This window comes from Alosa sapidissima, chromosome 4 (genome assembly GCF_018492685.1).
Source record: "Alosa sapidissima isolate fAloSap1 chromosome 4, fAloSap1.pri, whole genome shotgun sequence".
In the NCBI taxonomy this organism is placed as follows: Eukaryota; Metazoa; Chordata; class Actinopteri; order Clupeiformes; family Clupeidae; genus Alosa; species Alosa sapidissima.
The window spans coordinates 28897782-28921295 of NC_055960.1; the positions used below are offsets into that span (position 1 = coordinate 28897782).

The 23514-nt window shown below is 44.2% G+C and overlaps 2 protein-coding genes across 8 annotated transcripts in view; both read left to right on the top strand.

Moving 5' to 3' along the window:
- bsnb (bassoon (presynaptic cytomatrix protein) b) overlaps nt 1-3513 on the top strand; it is a 73385-nt gene extending 69872 nt beyond the window's left edge. The window contains exon 12 of the mRNA XM_042088228.1: nt 77-3513. The gene's annotated coding sequence lies outside the window, so the exon portion shown is untranslated. The remainder of the gene's footprint in view (nt 1-76) is intronic.
- Nucleotides 3514-9534: 6021 nt separating this feature from the next.
- The window catches only part of erc2 (ELKS/RAB6-interacting/CAST family member 2), a 52404-nt gene continuing 38424 nt past the window's right edge, over nt 9535-23514 (top strand). For 6 of the 7 annotated variants that reach the window (XM_042088263.1, XM_042088266.1, XM_042088269.1 and 3 more), the window contains exons 1-2: nt 9535-9623; nt 15830-16666. In XM_042088263.1, coding sequence (XP_041944197.1) covers nt 15974-16666 — 693 coding nt within the window. In that variant the 5' untranslated portion in view covers nt 9535-9623; nt 15830-15973. The remainder of the gene's footprint in view (nt 9624-15829; nt 16667-23514) is intronic. The other variant, XM_042088264.1, reaches the window with a different exon arrangement.

The following is a 23514-nucleotide window of genomic DNA, read 5'->3' on the forward strand; positions in this document are numbered from 1 at the left end:
CTCACAGACACTCACAGCCTGTAAATGATATTGGCCCGTAAGGAGCTGACCTTTTCTGCCTCTCTGTCTGTTACAGGTTGATGAGGTGGGACTTGGCGCCCTGTCTGGGAGAGATGGGATCTCAAATGAAGGAAGGATCATTTGCCGGTATTCATTGGAGGAGGCAGTTCCCGGTCTGCTCTCTTTTGTGTGCGGCACGGCTGCTGTTTCTTCACCATGCTAAACAGTGCTATCGAGTGAATGGACGACCGAATGGATGCATAAGTAGTGCCATCTACACCACGTGTATGCATGTTTCCGAAGATGGGATTTACACATCGTGATCCTGGCGGAAAGAACGAACATGTCCAGACAGCATGGTATCCTCTTGAGCACAGCTGTGACCCATACAGGCTGCTGAGTGCATGTCATTATTCTGAAATTGTGGTTTTTGAGAATCATTCGCTGCAGTTGCTCTGGTGTCCTGCTCCAACGCACCAGAAAAACAGGACAGCAGTTCCGTATCTTTTTTCCAGTACTGAACTTTGAATTTGTTCAACAATGAGAGCACACTGTTGGAAATGGCCACTTTTCCTCTTGTAAAGGAATGGACAGACTACAGCTCTCAACAATTATGAATAAATGTAATGCTTGGTTTCTAAGATCTTGACATTCCACTATGGCGATGATTAGCCCTCTCTGAATGTTCTTTTGTTTTGTTTTTTTCTTTTCTCTCTTTCTTCTGCTGTTTGTTTATCCTTGACCTTGTCATGTGTTTATCGAATGCATTGTGTAAAATGTGGACATGGGAATGCACGCACAAATATAAATATTATAAAAATATTTAAATCCATATGTATACAAACCCATATCCAACATCTACTTCACAAGCTCCACACACGTTCCAGGGGCAAGGCTGTGACAAACGGGGTAGACTAAAGACTGTGATCAGACCAGGGAGAAGATGTCAGAGTTTTTGAATGGCCACTACTGCCCCTCAGCCATCACTAAGCCATCACAAGTAGATCCCAGAGCACTGGACATCTGGGATTGATTTGTTGTTTATTGCTTTCCATATGCTAGTTTCTTATCATTTGCCTATTTTTTTTTTCTTTGAAAATAAGAGCCTTATTCGTATTTTTGTTTTGTACTTGTATACCTCACATTTTTTTTAAAGCAATTCATATCATCCTTGCTCAATTTATTTTGCACAACTGTATACTACTGTAAATGTACATATCTCTAGATAGAGCTCTGATATTGTAAAATATTCATTTGTGTATTTATGGATTTATATTTCTGGAATTTTATGGTTTGTTTAATGTTTGGTAATATTATTTATATTTTCATGATTTTATTTCGTAATTATTCTGCATTTTAACCCTTTTGTTCTTGTTTCTTTCTATAAGCAATAGCATGCAGACCCAGTATAGAGCACAATGACGTTATTGTTGTTAAAATAAGTGGTTGGGAATCAGTGATGTCTCTTGATCTTCATTCTTAATATACCTGAGATTATTACACACACACACACTCACACACACACACACACACACACACACACACACACACACACACACACACACACACACACACACACACACACTCTCTCTCTTTTAGAGTTATGAATACAAACGCATGCACTCAAACACAGCCATGTGAAAAGCCCATAGGAAAAGAAACACACCACACAAGGACACTCCCAGTGATAAGATGAAGAGTGGAAATCAAGTTTCGTTTCAGATGTTCTATGCAATGATTGAAGCATACGGTGACACCACAATCACACACAACTGAAATCAATGACATTGTGTTTCTGCGGAGTCCAAAATGTGGATATGAACTTTGTATTTATCTATTCGTATGTATGGTGTATGACTTCCTGGAAAACAATTCTCGACTTGTTTTTATTTTCGTGGCATGTTTAATCCCTCTTCTGGGGGAACTCTGTTGCCAAAGGGTTATCTGTGTTGACTTGTCGATCAATGACATCCATCATGCTGTGGCTTTAAGCATGGGTCCTGCTTGGCTCCGCCTGGTTGCTTGTTCTGCTTCTGCTCAGTCTGCCTGTGTTAGGGCTGGCCAAGCTCTACCCAAGCCCGGTACCGCCCGGCTCATGCACTGGTTAGGCTTACCCATCTTATTCGCCAAGTTCTTTTTTCGTTGCATTTCGCTGCATCACAGTATTTCACATCGATCCGTGTCATTGGTGCTCAAAAGTCATCCAAATACAGCTATGAGCAAACACACACACACACACACACACACACACACACACACACACACACACACACACACATACATACATGTTATATGGATACAAACATACAGAGACACCTGTTCAGGTGCGCAGTGTAACAGACACAAGAAGGCAAAGACAAATGTTAGAAAAACAGAGATCAGCTATCAGCTATACTCGCCACTAATACACCCACCATCAGCATATCTGAGAACTTGTCCAAAAAGTTCCATGTCTTATCATATTCAATGCATACAGCCATACATGTCAAAGGTTTGCATGAATCCATGATAGATCCTGGTAGATGGTATCGTAGATCTCACATCACTTTGCAAACCTAACCAGAGATATCAGTGCACAAGGCAGACAGAGGCTGACTGTATATCAGGCTGTTTACAATCACCCGCCAGACAGTGCACCAAGGAACAAGGATTTGCTGATCGATTTCTTTTTCCTTTCGCAGTAGATTTTACATGGGGAGAAATAAAGGCCTCCTAAAAACCACCAACACCGCTATCAATAATAACCAGTGAATGAGCCCATGGGCTGCAGAGCAGTCGGCTATCTGTCTCGGCAAACAGACCGACACGTACAATCAGACACAACAACAGTGAGACAGACATGCAGCACACACACCTACTGACATGCCCCGACTGTAAATACACACTCTTTTTGTACAGTGTTGAAATCTTCTGAGTAAACTTGCTGGCCGTCTTGTGCATCCCCAGGCTGGCTGAGCTGCCAACTTTTTTGTGCTTTTGTGTATAAGAGATCAGTCTAATGACAAAAAGTAAGCATAGTGTATGTGGCTGGCTGTCAATGACTGTTTCCCACAGTGGATTTAAAAAAGAGAAACATATTAACATATCTGGTCTATGTAGGATTTCATAAATATTGTGTTTGTACAAAGCAAAACAAAAAAAACAAAACAAATGAAAACAAGAAACACTGAAGTGACAAAACATGATCCTGGCTTCCATTGTTCCTGTTAACAACATTTTTAGAGTGGATAGGTGTTAATCTGTTGAAACGAAATTCTAAATTTGAAGACTAAAAAAATCTGGGGAAAATACATTCAAGGAGAAAAAAAAAATGCATTCACTGTTGTAAGTACGATGGGCTAAATGTTGGTCCAGTATCCATCGTGAAACTTTGTGTTCTTTTCAGTGTTTTCCTGTTAACAAGATAGAAAAAAAATATTTTGGTGCATCATGTCATGTACTGTGATAATGGAAAATGACCCTGCAATTTTGTTTCCAATCTGGAAAAGAATAAAGAGAAAAAATGCAAACACCTCTCATGTCACACCTGTTTTTCATAGTCTAAGCCGAGAAATGTTTCGTCTGCAGAATGGAGTATTCTGATGCTTTTCTCCACAAGCACCTTTGTGTTTTCCCTGTGATATACTGTACTGTATGATGTTATAACTTACTATCAGCAAACAGAATGAACTTTTGTCAAGCAGTCTGTGTTGTCTAAAGGTCTTAAATTAATACCCACTATGTCTACCCCTAGTTTAATGTATGTATTGTATATAATATGAATACGGAAATCTTGCTATCCATCTATATCAAATATAATCAAATATAATAATGTAGCCCAGAAGTACCAAGGAGAATACACTGATGAAGCACTCCGAAGTTCTGACGATATTGAGAGTACATCGGGCTGTTTTGTGAAAATTGTTTCAAAGGATGTAATCCATCTTAATTATGGATGGTAAGCCTTTAACGCCCATAAACATCAATGATGGTTAAGAGGTGTCAGCTTTACCTCTCGTGTTTACCTGCTGTGTTTTGCGCGGTAATTATTCTATGATGAGGCAATCTGTTCAAAAAGAAGTCGAACAGATAATGTTTTGAATACTACTTAAAAGTCTAGTGTCTTGATTCAAATAAACAAAGCCTCGTTATATGTTTATGTCTAACTCTGAAATGTCCATGAGACAGACCCAGAGACAGGAGAGTCCATGGGACAGACCCAGACACAGGAGAGTCCATGAGACAGACCCAGACACAGGAGAACCAGGTCAAAGGTCAAGTATACCATAAATCAGTTGTCATTAGAAGTCCAAAAGTAGTCACTGAAGCTGCCATGATTCCCATGCACACTGGCTTGGAAAAAAAAAAGGCTCAATCAACCCCCACTCGATCATGGCCCACATACTGTATGCTCACACATAAAACCCTTAGTCACATTAAATCAGTGGTTTCTTGGGATTTAGCATATGCGGTTGTTTTATAGGTTTATACAAGCTCACTCATATATTGAATCCCAGTTCTAGACCTGAATAAAAAAAAAAGAGAAAAAATAGCATATGTCTGAATGCTTCTCCAGCAACTAAATCTACGTTCTAAATCTAGATAGTATAAAAAATAATCACCATGTGGGGGGATTTGAAGTGATGGATTAGGACTGATTTTCTCCATAAAAATACGAAATAAGAAATAAGATCTTGATAACATCCTAGAATCAAAACAGCTACAACGTCCTGAGATACTAAAATGCAGGTGATCTAGTGCAGCATGTAGTATTTTGTTCCCAAAATAGTGAGGAATGCTGCACTCTATTCTGTCTTGACTTCTGCTTCGAGCATTTGGACTTCATGGGCCCTAATTTAAATGCAAGACAAAGGGCAAAGTCAGTCTATGAGCAAAGTCCTTGTGTAGGAAGCCATCATGTGGCGTGAGACAGCTTTTAGCTGACCAATCGATGCCTGTGCTTGGGATCTTGCTCATGGTATTACATTTGCAAACAGATTTTGTATAGCTATTTGATTTTGTATAATTAAGTTAGCTTTAAATAGTTAGATTTTGTATAGCTATTAAATTAGCTTTAGCTAGATTTTAGACTTTGCCCTTACATTAGGGCCCCAAGTTTGTAGGCATGTGACTTGCATATTGGATCCAACCTATTTGCCCTATGTGTGTGTGTGTGGTGAGGGGGTCAATTCTGGAGATATATGCGGTTTAAGGCTATGTTTTGGTTGAGTTTGTTTTAGTTGAATTAAGAAAGGTTATCATGAATGCGTTCTAGGTATCTTCAAAGGCTGACATATGCTTCTTTTTGAGAGCATTATTTTTTCCATTGAAATGTATTCTGCAATTAGGTTGGTCCAGTGCGTGATGTGGCATGAGTTCTTAGATTTCCAGTTTTGGAGGACTACTTTCTTAGCGACAGCTAGAGAAATGAGTGAAGGATTTTTAAATTTAGATGGGAGATATACATTGGATGTATCGTCAAGAAGACAGAGTGGTGCTGATGCTGGGATTCTACAACTCAAGATGGTGGAGTGTTTCAGTAACGATTACCCATAGGGAGTGAACTAGTTGGCAAAGCCAGATTGCGTGGATGTAGTTGTCTGTGCTCCCTAAAGTGCACTGTGAGCAGATATCTGTGTTGGCCAGTCCCATTTTAAATTCAATTCAATTCAATTTATTGTGCTTATAGAGCGCCAAAACATTACACATGTATCAAGGCGCTTTACAGAGTGTAGACAATCAGAGAAAAAAAAGAAAAGAAAGGAAGAAAAGAAAAGAAGGCCCATGGCTAACAGGGGCGAGGAAAAACTCCCTAGAATTGGAGATACATATGAAGAAACCTCAAGCAGATCCACGACTCAAGGGCCTGACCCATCTGCCTAGGGTCAAATACAGGACAGTAAGGTCTGTATACATGACAAATGCATTTTGCTTTGTGTGATCTGAGTTCTGTGAATGACCTTATATTGTATAAGCTGTAAGTTAGAGTTAGTGGTCATGTGGAAGATGTTTTTACAGGTTTGTTCCCAGAAATTGGGGTTGGGAGAGAAGGCCAGGTCTTTTTGCCATTTGACTGTTGGGAGTGTTATTGTGCTGTTGAAGGTGGAAATTGAAGTCGTGTAGACCTATAGCTACATTTGGTATTGAAGAATTCTGTGCACATTGTAGTATTCTAACACTTATTGTCTTTTTTACAAAGTATCAGCATCTCCAGCCCGCTCTAACTTACTGTACCTTCCCACTCTATGGTATTTATTTTCTAGGTGTTGTAGAGAGGAATCTTGGCTACATTTGGTTTTACATTTTGGCTATTGGTGGCTACAGTACATTACCTGGTCTCTTACAGTTTAAGGCAGAATAACATGCTTTTCTGTTATTAGCTTTTTTAAACATAATATAGTGATGCAAAAACGTTCAACAAAATTTAACATATGAATTATGTAAGGGATAATGTATAGAACGCCGGTCATTATCGGAACCCCAGGACCCCAGCACTGGCACGTCGGATCCTGTTCGCCCTGTCGAGACTTATTTTCCGATAATGACCGGCGTTCTATACATTATCCCTTACTCTGTGGCCAGTTCCATCAAAACTCAGTGTGTTGTGGGTGCCATTTTATGTACATCTATAGAGCAGTTCTTTTTATTGTAACTGCATCCACAGAGCAGGGTTTTGACATGTACATCTGACAGCCACAAGAGGTCAGCAAAGAGCAGTAGGAGAGGAGAGGAGAGGCTGATTTTGAATCAAGGTATTGCTTTTGTCTGTATGTAATGACAAGAGACATGAACAGCAAGCAGGCTGTAGTTGACTCAAGACAGCGATTCTTCCTTCATCTGTTCCTCAATCAGACGGATCTGAGTTGATTTTCTCAACACCATTTGATCAATAGCCGGCTCTTTGATAATTAAAACAGCACTTTACCATTGGCAATGCACTCTGAAGAGGCAACACTTAATTTCTTCTCTGCAAGATTCAGTCTTAGAGTCAGACTGAAACTCAGAAAATCAATAGGCTGATATTGATTGTCATTTGGGGGGAAATGGCCAGAGAAACCAATGAAACCAGAGCTGGTGATGGGAAAAGGTACAGTATATTCCCATTTAACCTCTTACACACACCATTTAACCTCTTAGGTGTGTGTGTGTGTGTGTGTGTGTGTGAAACCTTGGCATTGGTGATGCCTCAAATTCCTCTGCCTCCTGTCACAATTAGTCATCATCAACATTGGCTGGGAAATTTATGACACCAGCACAGCTTGCAGGGTGACTATATGTGTGCATGTTTGCGGTGTGTGTGTGTGTGTGTGTGTGTGTGTGTGCGTGCCTATGTGCGGTGTGTTTGCGTGCGTATGTGCAGGGTGTGTGTGTGCGTGTGTGTGTGTGTGTGTAGCGGGTAGGCAGAGGCAAAGCAGGGGCTGGGGTATTACTCAGACCAACCACCTCCAGAAAAAAATCTTGTGATGTCATACACTGCAGCATGCTCGACAGTCACAGAAATGTTTTCTCACAATATGTGGTGATTAACTCTGCGGTCAGATATTTTACTTTAGAAGAATTCCAGGCATATGTGAAGAAAATGCCTCATGGTGCATGGTTGCCGTATTTCAATTTGATTCACTTCAGAGCAGCACTGAACACAGGAGGCCTCGACTGCTGTGATTTACCGTTATTATCTGTGAAACGCTGATTCACTGCTCCATAAGGAGTCATGGGGATCTCCATGGAAACAGCCCACCCCTAAACTGTCTCCTCAACACCGTTCAGACTCGAACTCTCTACAACCATCACATGCAATCACGATTTACTGTTTAACATGCTGACCATAGACTTCTGTGGCTGACCGTGGCCTCCCTCACATGGCACGATTTAAAGCCCTTCCTTCATGTAAGGTTGAAGACTTCTCGGATTAACGTGTGTGGGCTTCAAAAGCTCCCATACATAAAAAAGAAGGCTTTTCATATTCCCTGCCCACCTCCATCCTCCCTGTGCCACCATCAGCAGTATACCGCCATGGAGTGCGGATGCTTTAGAGCAGTTCCATGAGGCGGGGATGCTTTAGAGCTGATCCATGAAGCTGGGATGCGTTAGAATTGTTGTATGAAGCGGCTATGCTTTAGAACAGTTTTATGAAGAAGGATGCTTTAGAACAGTTCTATGAAGCGGGGATGCTTTAAAACAGTTCTATGAGGTGGGGAATGCTTTAGAACAGTTTTATGAAGTGGGATGCTTTAGAACACTTCTGTTCAGTGATTTTGAGTAGTTCTATGAAGTGGGGATGCATTAGAACAGTTCTATGAAGTGGGGAATGCTTTAGAACAGTTCTATGACGCAGGGGATGCTTTAGAACAGTTCAATGAAGTGGGGAATGCTTTAGAACAGTTCTGTGCTTTAGAGCAGTGCTGCTGCCGGGTCTCCTGAGATGCTCGTCTGAAGCAGATGGTTCCTTCCAGCTCTGCCCCTGAGGACAGTGCCGGAGCAGGGGAGACTTCATGCTGCCTGTCAGGCCAATCACAGAGTTCCCTCCGGCAGCAAAGCCAATTACAGCAGACCACACATGTCCCTATGTGATTGGCTGGGTTAACACATCCCTACTGTATTGAATGGAAGACACACTAGAAGAAGAAGATGGGGTTGTACGTTAACCCCACCGACAAACAAACGCACGCACACACACACACACACACTCACGTTATATGGTCTTTTGGGCCCCCACCGTCGATTTCAATACAGCGCTGCCTGGAAAGCGTTAGGGTTAGGGTTAGGTGCCTCGAAGTTGACAGTGTGGGTTCAAAAGACCATCAAGCCACACACACATACACACATACCGGTAGGCTACTTCTTTTCTGAGATTGGTGTGTCAATGGCGTGTGATGCCAAAGGCTGATGAGTCCTCCTTCAGAGGGACATGTCTAGCAAAGTAACTAGCCTGTTGGATACACTTGGAGTGTTACATAATCTCACAGAAGCATGTGCAGGGGAAAACAAATTGAACAAATAACTGATAACGCTATTAGTTACATTCAGCCTTTTGTGTGCAGTCACAATACTGTTGTGGTGAGGTGGAGAGCCTGTAAATATTACAAGTGTATGAGAATTGATAAAAGATGATATTAAACTTGTATTATTATAGCCTGTAATATAAATCATAGCATTTGTATATCATGGTTATCGCCCGCGACACCCCTAATACAAAGACTCTTTCACACATCCATTCACAACCTATAAAAAACATATAGTCTGGATGGTAGCTCTGACATATAGTCATAAGATGTCATAACATGACACAGAGAGGATAGAAGATAGACATGTTACAGTTCTAAAATGCATTCAGAGATGTTGCAACACCAGCAATCTGTATGTTGGGCGCAACCTCATTTTATGAAACTGGCATTAGGCTACTGTCTGGCTGCTTTAAAAGACAAAGTAGCTTGATTTAGCCTTAATTCTGTATGTTGACATACACATATTAGGCTAAGTTAGCTGGCCCTTTAACGGTTGCTGAACTGATGCTCTAGTGTGAGTAAAGGAGCCGGGCGCGTGTCCGTGGCCCAATGACGGTGCCGGATGCTGACAGACTCGCGTGAATGGAGTTGGCAAGACATGGGCTCGGCGCCGTGATGGAGAGGAATCACCATTAAAAGGTAGTACGGATATGCACATCTACAGCCCACATATAATGAACCATAGCCGACATAGATCAAGTACATTTTATTTGGGCTCATCGACGTTGTGTAATGATTCAAAGCTGTAGTTAGGTACAATGGCAAACGAAGATGCTCTTCTGCACAGGCAGGCGTTCGCAGAGAATCACAGCTTTGAAATTGTGGAGCGCAAACGCGAATCCAGGTAAACCGCGATGCCTTCGGCCGATGGGCACCAATTATGTTAACAATCTGTTGATTAGAATGAGGCCAATTTGTTCGGTGACGACTAAGGAAAAATTAATGCCACTGCAATCACCACTCTACTTGCTCAGGGAGTAGCTACTGAGCCTAAGCTAATTGATCACTCGCCTTAACATTCTAAGGTGGAATTCTGTGGATCTTGTAATAGGCTGTATTTGCATTTCATTTAGGGTTGCATCACCAATTTCACCATTTCAGAGTCAGAGACAGACATCATTTGACAATTCAGAGCGTTCCCTAATCCCTACACTATGCAGGATATTATTAGTCAATTAGCCTATGCCTCGGAATGAGCGTTTTAAAACCATTAAACCTTAGACAATGCTTCGTGATTCCAGATTCGTTTTTGTCTACTGGCTACATTGTCAGTAGCCTAGCCTACATTATAGTCGATTTTTTGACAGTGTTGGTTATTACTTAACGTCGCTATTCGTGTAGGATATCCGTGAATTCTGTTAATTCACCCGTAGCCTAGAAAAAAAAAATAATATGTCGCTAACTAACCCTCACTGAATTTGCCATTTCACGTGAGTGACAGCGAAGAAGTCCACTAGAAAGGCAACCCCTTATAGATGGCCAATCAACAATGGCAGCAGGAGGGCTAAGGAAGGTTGTGTGCGTCTACCAAAATGTATAGTTTCAATCAGCAGCTGTTTTCTTTCATACATGATAACACCAAGACCGAGTCTAAAGTAGCCTAACCAACGCCACCAGAGAGACAATTACGATTTAAATCCATTTCTCAGGCTAAATGACAGTGCCATTTATAGAGCATCTGTGAGTGCAGCTCTGCTTCAGGTCCTTATGAACAGACAGAAGCGCTGTCGTGTTGATAGGCAATATTAGCCTCTCATATCATAACGTTATGCCCGATGCAGAAGTCTGAGGCAACCTGACAGAGTGCGCTGGATAGCCTACTTTGCTTGGATGCATAAACTGTAAATTTTGTATTGTCAGTGTGTTTGACAGTTACACCGAGAGGCCCGTTGATTAATTATTAATTTCGTGTCACTGAGGGGCCACACCTACTGGAGATGGCCATAATGTCTGGGGTGAAGAAAACGTTAGCTGTCAGCATTAGCGGCCTAGACACAAGAGGAGTTGCTCTGCTTGAAATAAGCCTTGCTACTGATTAAACATCGGGATAAACTATGACTGAGCTGTAGCTGCATCCCTTGGGTCTTTGGAAACTCCTATTTCTGAAATGCCATGCCACCTGTGTTTCCTTCACATAAGCTCGAGTGATTTCCCTACACGGCATCTACACAGCTGCACGTTTGCCCAGCATCTCATGCTGGGACATGGGCCGGTGTCCTGGAAGATGGCAAAGAGATTTTATTTTTATCGAGGGAGATTGATTTTTGGCCCATAAGTCTTATTTTATTGGTCTACTTTGCAAGGCCTTCGTGGTGTCACTACTGTGCACCCTAGTAATTCGGAGAAGGAAACAACCGATTCATTCTCAACAAATCTTTAGGCCTGTAGGGTACTGTCATCAGTACACATACTGTATCATGAGCCCTCCTATTTGTGCCAATGTAAGATTTTTACATTTTTAAAGCTTGAGATTTAGTGGGTATAGTGGGTAATCGTGTGAGACTCAAGACAGCGAAAGAGGGACTAGTGGGCATCTGACAGACCCATCAGTAGGCTACTATCATTCAGATTAAATTATGGTTTAACCAGTATAGCTAATATTGGTCGTCTGTCCTTGACCTACTCCCTTTCATTGCCCTATTAAGATGCATTGCATTCAGGTGCCAGTGCTCCTGCAATTTCGCCAGTTTCTGTTGGCAAATATCCCATGCTGTTTTTGGGAGCAAAGATCCCACATGTTTCATATCTGAATGAGCAAGAATGGTCAGGATGCTTACCTAAGATAGAAGCTATGTATTATGTAGGCACATTAGGCACAGTAGATAGATAGATAGATACTTTATTGATTCCCATGGGATTATGAGATGAGACTGTCAGTGTGAGAAGCGTCTCAGAAAATAATACGGTTTCACAGCATTTGTCTATAATGTTTGCATGATTAATTCAGAGGTTACAAACAGACAGACAACAGATATAGAAATTAAGTAGTGCATTTTATAATCAATTTTGAACAGTTCACAGATTATTTGCTAGGGATTATAGTTATAAACAGGACACATGCTTTGATCTGCATGGGGAGATTGTGTTTGATATGGGCGAACTGGGCCATTTGTGTCCTCCTGTGGCATTTTGTTCAATATTGATAGTAAACAAATGTACACAGTATGATCTGTGGATTTTCATAACATGGTGTACTATAATCTCAAATGTACGCAGTTATGATATCTGTGGATTTTCATACCATGGTGTACTATAATCTCAAATGTACACAGTTATGATTACTGTGGATTTTCATACCATGGTGTACCATAATTTCAAATGTATGCAGTCTGATTTCTGTGGATTTTCATACCATGGTGTACCATAATCTCAAATGTATGATACCATGGTGTACCATAATTTCAAATGTATGATATCTGTGGATTTTCATACCATGGTGTACCATAATCTCAAATGTACGTAGTATGATATCTGTGTATTTTCATACCATGGTGTACCGTAATCTCAAATGTACGCAGTCTGATTTCTGTGGATTTTCATACCATGGTGTACAGTACCATAATCTCATGTATGATACTATGATGTACCATAATCTGAAATGTATGATATCTGTGGATTTTCATAACATTGTGTACCATAATATCAAATGTACACAGTATGATATCTGTGGATTTTCATACCATGGTGTACCATAATCTCAAATATACGCGAGTGTGGCACAAATCTCAGAGGAGGGTGCTGGTGGGGAAAAAAGGATGCGTTTGTGAGGGCGGGAGAAAGACATAACAAGCAAATCCTTATTGATTCATTTGATGTGTTTTGCCAACACCAGTCCTTTGTATCACATTGCTCCTGAGAATATTTACATACATAGCACAGAATCGGAGTCTTAGTTCATTGCATTTTGCCATTTTTGTAGATCTTACATAAGCATCCTGTGCAGTGTAGTGTGTTAAGCAAAGATGGTGATATTCTCCAATGGTGCTGTATAATGTGTCATGTGGCTCTGTGGGGAGTGAAGCTTCCGGAAGGATGATGGTGTCATTGCCCTGGCATGGATGGGCATGCAGATGACCAGCCTGCCATCTGCAGCCCGAGTTAGTTCTCCTTCACTCTGCAAAAGGACGCACCCCAGTGCTGCTCGGCCAGAGGGTCTCGGCCGTACATATATCAGACAGGTGTGCTATTTTTAACCTCGTTGGCATGGTTTCCATGCCAACATTTTAAAGAGGAGCCTGCAAGTGACAAATTGCCTAAAAGGATGAAATTGATAAATCGATACAGCGAAAAAGGCCCTGAAAGGATAAAATATTAAATCATAGAGAGAAGAACATGAAAACCTTTTTGATCTTTGTACTGAGACCAACTGATCACGAACCACATCTCATTACAAATCTCTCTGATCTATAAAATTATGATTTTGATCTGTGAATGTAAGTGAAATTCCATATGTGATATTACTGTAGGATTCAAAAATGGATGAAAACATTACTATTTCTCAGTGTGTGGTTACCTCTCAAAGTAAGGGTGCTTTATGGTAGATAGTCACTGTTTTAGACCTGATTTACAGTGCATGGCCTGCCCATGTGGGCTATCTTGTCCTATAGAGATTCTCTATATGGTTTTGAGGGTCAATTGGTTAGCTTAGATCTGACCAGAGCCTCTTACTAAAGAAGGGGCTATAGTGTAGATAGAATTGAGTATCCTCTCCCTTCAGTGTAGAGTCCTTGCACCTGGCCCGTGACCTTCAATGTAAGAACAACATCATATATCATATTGCGCTGGATTTCACCACTGACTAATATGCTTTGTTCCGAATTCAAAACTAGGCCTACTGTGTGCAGCTGTTGGACGTGTGATTCAAGCTTCTTTAGTGGTATAACGAGGGGTAGACACATGGAGTGAGAGACATCTTAGAAGGACATAGAGCACACATTCTTAGTAACTGTCTTTCACATTTATTGTGCATAGCTCTGTTATTTATTTAATCAATAAATGTCTTCTCTGGAGGTCTGCTGCAAAGTCATCTGAGGTCAAATCTTTTTTGAGAGTCTTTATTTTCAGTGTAGTCAGATTAGAAACACAGTGTATCACACACATACAAATCCAGCAATAGTAACATTAACTCACAAATAGTATGACAAGGGTGTCAAGTCTCTCTCCTAACATCCCACTACAAAGGGTAAAGATATTTTTTGAGCGGACAGTGTTTGTTATTAAACTTCGACTGACCTGAGACTATTATTAGCCCGCTGTGGGTTTGACCATGGCTGAGTGCAGGGTTTGGGGCTGCCGGTCCTTCACCCAGACAAAGACACATTAATAACGGATCTTTAGCCCTCCTCTGGCAGAGTGGGCGAGGGTGGTGAGTGAGGCGAGGCGAGGAGCGATGTGGGCGAGTAATCTGCGCATGCAACACGTCCTCCTCTGTAATCAGAGACAAAATGGGAAAAGACAGCGCCAGCAATAGCAGCCATTTTAAAGTCTTCTCTCTGCTGAATAGCTTTCGGGGACTGGAGGACGGTAAGCGTTGACTCCTCAGCAGCAGGAGAATGTTAGCCAGCAGCAGGCCTTCTGAGGCAAGACAGATAAACTTCACACACACACACACACACAAACACGCACACACACACACACACACACACACACACACAGCCACATGCTGTGTGCTTGACACAGATGAGCGAAGGGAGGAAAATGGTCCTGTCAAGATGTAGAGGAAGCTCTGGCTAAAGCTGCCACAGCATGCCACCAGCACTGTTGTACAACATGCAGTAAAACAGAGGCACACTAATGGTATACTAATTCTCAGTTGTCAGTTACACAGTGACATCACTGCACATGACCTTTTTAACTTTGACTTTGGCATTGAGATTAAAATCAGGTCTCTGGTACGACCTGAGAGATTGGATTTAATGTAAGGTTAAAGATTGAAGTACAAAAATAAACTGTGACGTGAGATTTTCTGATTCAATTCTGGTAAGTTCCACTTAATTTGCATCTGGTCAGATTTGGGTACAGGATTTTATATTTAAGCAATATGACACGAGTGGGAGTGGTGTTGATGAAGGATATCGCCAAGGCTATAATTCGGTACAAGACACATTATTTGATTCAACGTTCCTACTGTATGTGTGAGAGTTTTTCTATGCTTTTTAACAGGCAGCGTTACGAAACCACAAGTACTTTTTTTTATAATATATGTTCATTAACTGTGATTGGAGGTTAGAAGTTTTAAATCAAAAAGTGTGTGTGTGTGTGTAGTACTGTATGCACGTGACCATGTGTATTTGAGTGTGTATCTACAGGAAGTGTGTCATTGCTCAACAGTAGGTCAAAGCTAATGAGAATGGGAGCACTGCATCATGAGGGGAAAGCCAAGGATAGTCTTGACGTCCCAGCAGGCTTCCATTTGAATTAGCGCTCGTACTGGTACTCACCAAGCCAACGCCAGGCGACTCAATAAGCCCAGAGATCCACAGCACTCTGACCCACTGTGCTCTGGGGCAATAATGTTACACAGACACACCAGCTCCACCTGTAGAATATCCTTCTCACTCACATGTGCTCTCTCACTCATTCTCTCTCTCTTTCTTTTCCTCTCCTTTGTCTCACTTATTCTCACTTCCCTCTCTCTCTCTTCCTCTCCTTTTTTGTCTCACTCGTTCTCACCTCCCTCCCTCTCTCTCTTTCTCCTCTCCTTCTTTGTGTCACTCATTCTCACCTCCCTCTCTCTCTTTCTCCTCTCCTTCTTTGTCTCACTTGTTCTCACCTCCCTCTCTCTCTCTCTTTCTCCTCCTCTCCTTTGTCTCACTCGTTCTCTCCCCTCTCTTCCTCGCTCTCAGCAGGCAGGCAGTCAGGCAGCAGCAGGCGGCTGATGTGTGGCAGTGAGAGGGCGGAGCCTCCAGTCAGAGTAGCCCTCGCGCACACACTCCCCGGGCGTCCAGTCACACCCAGTCGCAGACGGCGTTCGGCGGGAGGCGGTAGAGATGTACGGGAGCGCTCGCACGGTCAGCCACCTGGAGAGCAGCCCGGCCCGCTCGCCTCGACTCCCGCGCTCGCCGCGGCTGGGTCACCGGCGCGCCCACAGCGGAGGCGGCAGTGGCGGCGGCGGAGGGGGGAAGACCCTCTCCATGGAGAACATCCAGTCGCTCAACGCCGCCTACGCCACCTCAGGGCCCATGTACCTGAGTGACCACGAGGGGCTGGGCACGGGTCACCACGCCACCTACCCGCGCGGCACCATGACGCTGGGCCGCTCCACCAGCCGCGTGTACGGCGGCCGCGTCACCGCCATGGGCAGCACGCCCAACATCGCCACCGCGGGCCTGCCGCACTCGCACCTGGACCTGCTGGGCTACGGCGCCGCCGACCTGGGCTCGCTGTCCATGCTGCACCACCACCACCACGGCGGCACGCCGTCGGCCCTGCTGCGCCAGGCGGTGCGCAGCAGCGGCGGCGAGCTGCTGGAGATGCAGGCGCAGCTGCGCGAGATGCAACGCGAGAACGACCTGCTCAGGCGCGAGCTGGACCTCAAGGACACCAAGCTGGGCTCCTCGGCCAACAGCATCAAGAGCTTCTGGAGCCCCGAGCTCAAGAAGGAGCGCGTCATGCGCAAGGAGGAGGCCGCACGCACCTCAGTGCTCAAGGAGCAGATGAGGGTCACCCATGAAGAGAACCAGGTCAGAGATACCGCTCTTACTCACACTCTCTCTGTCTCTCTTCCAGTAGGTCACTGCATTCTGTGTTCTACACGATTTTCTGTTTCGTCTGTGTGCGTCCACGCTGTCTTTCTGTGTCTCAGGTGTTGACTAAATTGCTTGTCTGCTCATGTGAAACCCCTTATTGGAATGATTAATTTAAGAACCACCATGAGAAGCTCTGAGAGAGCTAACATTTATCACTAGCGTTGATCTCTTTATACAACAAAGAACAAAGACCACAGGCTCTGTCCTAATGTCAGCGAGTGTAATTGCATCCATACAGATACAGTGTAAAACAATTTTGTTAAGACATCAAGACATGAAAGAACCAAAGAACACAGAGTTGTTACCTTTTTATATTGTCTTTTGATGTCAGTGTCAGGCTGATTGTTTAGTCAGTTTGCAGAGGTGCAGTTGTAACAGTCAGTTCGTGAAATTATTCAAATGGATTCACTGGACATTTGAAGTGCTACTGTATGTTTTGCTTTGTGGTGGCAAATAACTATTCTGATTTGTCCACATTTCTACAATTTCATGGCATATTTATAAACATCTGGTCATTTCAATGTGTCAGTGGCTTACAGTTTAGTGCTGGAAGCTTGTAGGATTATCCCATGCTCTTGATGAGGGGCGATATCAGGATTACTGGGGATAGATACCGCATTATTTTTATATTTTGGCAGATGAGGTGAAATGTCCACAAATATGCCACATGGCAGATGAGGGTAAACGGCCACTTGAAGCTAATTATGTCTGATATGATTATTCTGGTGACGAGTGATGAAATCTCTGTTATTTTTGCAAGCGTCTCACTGATGCTTACAGTACAGGTAACATTAGCTGTTACTACAGGTGACCCTTGGCTGATTTTAAACGGTCTTCCTCTGCTTTTTCGCTGCTGCTCTCTATCTCCTTCTTTCTCTCTCTCTTTCTCTGTCTCTCTCATCTCTGTCTCTGACTGTCTTTCTGCATGGATGCGAGTGAGAAGATGTGGCCTAGTTACATCACTCACTGTGAGCTGTCTTTGTAGAGCTGTAAGAGTGGTGTCAAGGACGAAACGTTCTTGGCGGTGGCGGTGGTGTGTGTGTGTGTGTGTGGGGGGGGGCAGTCTTTATCTACCTTTCTTCCTTATCTGTTTATCCCATATGCTTCCTCACTCATCTCTTGTCTTCCTCAGCAGTCTTCTTTCTCTTGTTCTTTAACTCCTCTCCCCTTTGGTTCTTGTTCTTCAACTCTTCTCCCCTTTGGTTCTCTCGTTCTTTAACTCTTCTCCCCTTTGGTTCTCTCGTTCTTTAACTCCTCTCCTCTTGCTGAGACTATTCCCACTCTGATGGGCTATCTTTCTCCTCTGTCATGCTGTCTGTCTCTCACTCTCATCTCCCTTCACCTGTCTCTGTCTCACTCCTATTGGAAATCCCATGCCATTCACTGACCTGTCTGCTGTTGGAGCACAGATATTCAAAACATGCATATATGTGTATGTAGTAGGGATGTGTGATATACAGTAGACTTAAAACTATATCATGTTTATGACATTTTTGGCAATAACGCCGCATATAAATATGTCATTGCCTATATCATTTATATCGCAATATGGCACATTCTTGTCATGGGGAGGAATTCTACCTGTATATTGATGGTGGCCCATCCCTAGTGTGTGGCATGCATCAAAGACAGGAAATATAGCAAACAGATGAATAGGGGGTTGTGTAGAGTGAAGAGCACTGAAATCTAAAACCTAAACTGACAGAGCAGCACTAACCAGACACGTCACATTCGCTAACTCTCAAGGTTACAGCATTATCCAGCACCGTTTAGCGCTCAAAATAGTAGACAGCGTACATTCCATGACTAATTTACCGTCGTCTGAAGGCTTACTCATTGCCACCTGGCATATGCGGACCACCAGGATGGAGTGGCTAGCGCCATGTGGTCAGAACCTGTGGAGCGTACCTGGGATGGGATTATGCATGCAGGTCAGTCAGCCTGTGGCTGCCGGAGTATTGCCCCCCCCCCCACCCCCTCCCAGGGCTCTTACACAGCCTCAGACAGGCAGCAGCACATTACTCAGCTCAGCAGGCGCACGCCACATCCGCTAACTCTCAAGGTTACAGCACTGTCCTGTCATCTCCCAGGCCCAATGTGTGTATGTGTGTGTGTGATTGTGCTTATTAGTGTGTGTGTGTCTGTGTGTGTGCTTGTTAGTGTGTGTGCATGTGTGTGTGTCTGTCTGTGTGTGTGCTTGTTAGTGTGTATGTGCATGTGTGATTCGTGAGTCTCCATCTGCTTTAAGCAAGCATGCATATCTGATTTCATTGGTCATAGTTATCTATCCTTGGACTAAAAATACACGGCTCTCCAAAACATTGAGTGTTTATCCCAAAGGAAACAGCTCTGTCTTGTCTAGCAGAGCCGAGTTGTCTTGGGTTATCTACACACCTCTTGTCTGTTCATCCCTCGTCTCATCAGCTGAATGGATCCAGGCCAGGGTCTTATTTCTGTGCCCTCTCTCACTGTTAAAGAGCACCAGGAGCGATGGCGAAAGGCATCAGGAGAAAGTCAGTGACCCGCAAGGTGATGCCCATGGAGTTAAGAAGCTACTGCGTCTGTGCAGAGCTAATAGCCTTCGCTAGCCAAGCCCCAGGCGAAGCACACGTTTCCTGTGAGTGTGAGAGAGGCAGTAGATACAGTATAATATGTGTGTCTGTGTGCGTGTGTGTCTGCATTTCTCTCTGCCCTTTGTGTGTGAATGTGCCAGGGTTTGTGTAGCTTTAGACATGCACTTTGCATATCATGCATTGTCAGTGTGGGTGTATTTTGTGAGTTTTCAACTGATGTAGGCCTATGGAATCTGATCTGGTATGGTTGTTCATACTGTATTTCTGGTATTGTTGTTCATATAAATGTATGGAATCTGATCTGCTATAATTGTCCACCTTCCTTGTATTGTGTATATTGATACTGATTCAGTGCCACCATTTTGTATGGGAAAATGAATTCAGTTTTTCCTGTACTCTGCTGATAACACTGTTGGCAGATCGAATCGCAGAAGTCAGTTTGGCATTTCAGACTGAAATTATGAGTGTTCAGCCTCCATTTAATCATAAACCTCAAAACAGACAATCAACTTTAATTCTCTTGTAAAGCAAAGCCCAGAAGAGAAGAAATTCGATTAGAACGACCAATTTCGACCAAATGAGCTCTCCCCTCCCAATCTAACTAGTAATAATAATCATTTGTATAAAACAGTGGCAGTGAAACAATCTTCCAGTGAAAATATGAATATATGAAACACATTTATCACGCATCAGGTACTACTGACTCTGAGAGCCCTACCTGCATTGCAGTTGCTGTTCCAATGCCTCAGACATTTATTTGCGGTTCGCTCTCTTTCTCAGTCAGATCAGTCATCATAAGGCCTGTGTGCTGAGGTTTTGAACGCTAACGTGTGTGTGTGTGCGGGACGACTGAAGACCGAGAGGGTCGGGGATGAGAGCATGGCACGTGGGCCTACGCGGTCTTCGCTCACTCACATTTCATCCCGCCTCATCTCCCTCTTAGTTAGGTTCTCCTCCGACGCCGTAGACGGTCGTTGTCTCCCAGGAGGTACACTTTTACTGAATGAGGTGTGTCTGCAGGCACGTGGCGAACAGCTGTGCCTTGCCATCACGGTACTGCTCATTTAACCCGCCATGCTCACTCACAGAGAGTGACACTGGGCGCTACACCACGGACACTGGGGGAAATGTTTGGGCCTGACTGCGCCCAGCTACACAAGTTGAAGGGCAAATCACACCGTTAATTATGGGATGGCTTCTGACTGCAGCTAGCGCTGTGGGTGATCGTCTCGGCAACGTCTCCTGGACGACCCCAGGTGTCGGGAACAAGAGGGAGAGGACGCGGCTAAGAAGCTAACAAGCTGTGACGTGGGGTCTTTGACTCCGACGCTGTGTCCACACATGAAAACTTGGTGATGTGAACAGGGCAGAGCCAGCTGAAGATTAGCGTGAACAGCAGTAATTTAACACTAATTTAACTTCTGTCACAGCTTGAGTGGATGACATTAGCTGCCATAACATGATTTCTTTTTCTTTGAGTCAGGCTGCACTGCACTGGAACTAACTGATGCTGGATTCCGAATGAGTGCTTGGTGCAGTAGTTTTGCCTGTGAGAGTGAGACGATCAGGACGTTGCGACTGTAGACCCAAATCATGTTCCTTTTCCTCTTGACTTGGTAGAGACATGGAGACCAGAAACACCTGTATGACACCTCACACTGCAGAGACCAGACACCATATTAACCCTTAAACCGGTACCGTCACATCGGTGTGACAGCAATGTTGGAAATTGAACGTTCTAAATAATATCTGGGTTCATTCAGAGCCTTATAGATATATTTCTCTCTAGGACTCTGGGTTCATTGAATTGAACATGGAATTTTTGAATTTTACATTTTTGCGGGACAGAATCTTCTGTTAGAATGTTCAAAACTCCTCAGGTGAAGGGTTAACTGTGGACTGTGGCTCAGCTGATTTTACAGCTGCAATATCAATACTATGCTAGACCTCAACACTGCATGTCTTCAGGCATTCATTGCAGGGAAATGTTCCATATGGATCAAGCACAGCTCATATGAAAGCCCCTGCACCTGACTCTCACAACTCACTTCAAAGAGCGTGTGCGTAAAATGTAGGATGCTTTCAGTGAGCACGAAGCCATTTCACGTCCGTGTCTCAGTGAGAAGAAGAGAAGAGGAGAGGCTGACGACGGATCTGCATTGCAAAGCACTACTGGCTCCAGGCCCTGTTTACTGTCACACTGCACACACACGTGTCCAATGGCGCCCCTGCTGGGAGCCAGCGAACGAGTGGGCAGAGTGTGGCAGCATGCATCACATCGTCCCACTGAAGCCGCTCAGATGTCACCCACATGGAGCGAGGTTTGTGAGCAGGGCCAAGATGAGACGACCGCTCGACGTGGCGGACCTGTTTTTGTTGCACCACAGGGTCCGCTCTTGCCCGCCTGGTCAGTCTTACTCCACTGGATGTAATCCAAAGGGCCAGACTCTCTTCTCAAATAATGAAGACACAGCTGTTTTCTGTATTCTGCCTGATTACTACTTTAACCCGCTGAACCGCGGACAGCTGGATAGGGGTGAGGAGGCGGCCTCCTTTTGCGCCCCCTCTGCTCCCTTCGCCTCCCTCTGTTTGGAGTCCTGCACGAGACCAGTGGCAGGAAAAGGGAGATGAAAGGAGGTGGTGGGGGTGTGGTGTGGCATGAGCAGGGGAGTGAGCCAGGGTGGAGGAGGGCTGAGAGAGAGAGAGAGGGAGGGAGGGAGAGAGAGAGGGAGGGAGGGAGGGAGGGAGGGAGAGAGGGAGAGAGCGAACACAAGGCGGAGAGGGCACAGGAGGTGGAGCAGAAAGACTGGCGGAGGGAGGCAACAGACTGGATGAGACAGGGGGGACAGGGAGAGCGAGATGCCATGGCAGGCGAGCAGTGCCAGGCCAGCTTAGTTTCATCAGCCGCAGCTGCAGCCCAGGCCTGGACACTGGAGCCAGAGAGGTCTGTCTGCACACCACTGGGTCTGTTTGCATATGTGTGTATGGGTGTGTATGTGTGTGTGTGTGTATGTGTGTGAGTATGTGTGTGTGTGTGAGAGTATGTGTATGTGTGTGTGTGTGTGTGTGTGTGTGTGTGTGTGTGTGTGTGTGTGTGTATGTGTGTGAGTATGTGTGTGTGTGCACATGTCTCTGTGTGTACTAGTGTATCGTGAGTGTGTGTGTGTGTGTGTGTGTGTGTGTGTGTGTGTGTGTGTGTGTGTGTGTGTGTGTGTGAATGAAACCTGTGTGTTTCTGGTGAGCAGGTTGTGTGTATCGATCAGTGGCAGCGCCCTGCTGAGCATGCCTGTGAGCAGTGGCTTAACAAGGCTGAGTGGAGATGTCAGCTCAGTCTAGGGACTTTCCTGCTCACTGAGGTTTCACTCGCCGCTCCCGCAGTCTCCTCCGCGTCTCCCTGCTGTGAGCTCTTTATCGCCCTCCAACAAAAAAAAAAAAAAAAACACTGTTGTAAGCTTCGTTTTGTGGATTTCTGTGTGAATGTGCGTGTGTGTTTGTGTGTGTGAATACGTATGTGTATGTTTGTGTGTATGCATGTGTGCATTGTTGAGGACTGTGTGTGTGTGTGTGTGTGTGTGTGTGTGTGTGTGTGTGTGTGTGTGTGTGTGTGTGTATGTGTATGCATGTGTGCATTGTTGATGAGTGTGTGTGTGTGTGTGTGTGTGTGTGTGTGTGTGTGTGTGTGTGTGTGTGTGTAAATGTATGTATGTTTGTATGCATTGTTGATGACTGTGTGTGTGTGTGTGTGTGTGTGATGAAAAGAGATGCTCTGACATGCCTCCAGGAAGCATGTTTGATGACTCACCTGCAAAGACGCTGTCTGTATGCGTTTAACCTGGCCGGCTCACTCATGCCAAAGCCCTACCAGCCATCTCTCAGTTTTTTTTTTCAACAGGCATTTAACCTGGCCTCCTCACTCATGCCAGGTCCCCCCAGCCATCTCTCAGCAGTCCTACACTGTTGTGTGTAAGCTTTGGAATCTGGGTTAAGAAGGTGTTCTGCGGTAAAGAAGAAACATGTTTTAAATTGATAGTGTTTTCATGAAACATTTTACACATGCATGCACAGTGAGAGTAACCCACCAGGGGTGTAACCAACAACCACTCGGATAAATATAGAGCCGTGAGGACACACATGGATCAACAACTGCAAACGTTTCACACACTAGAAACACTGGTGTTAGCATGACACATGAGATGTCATAATGCATAA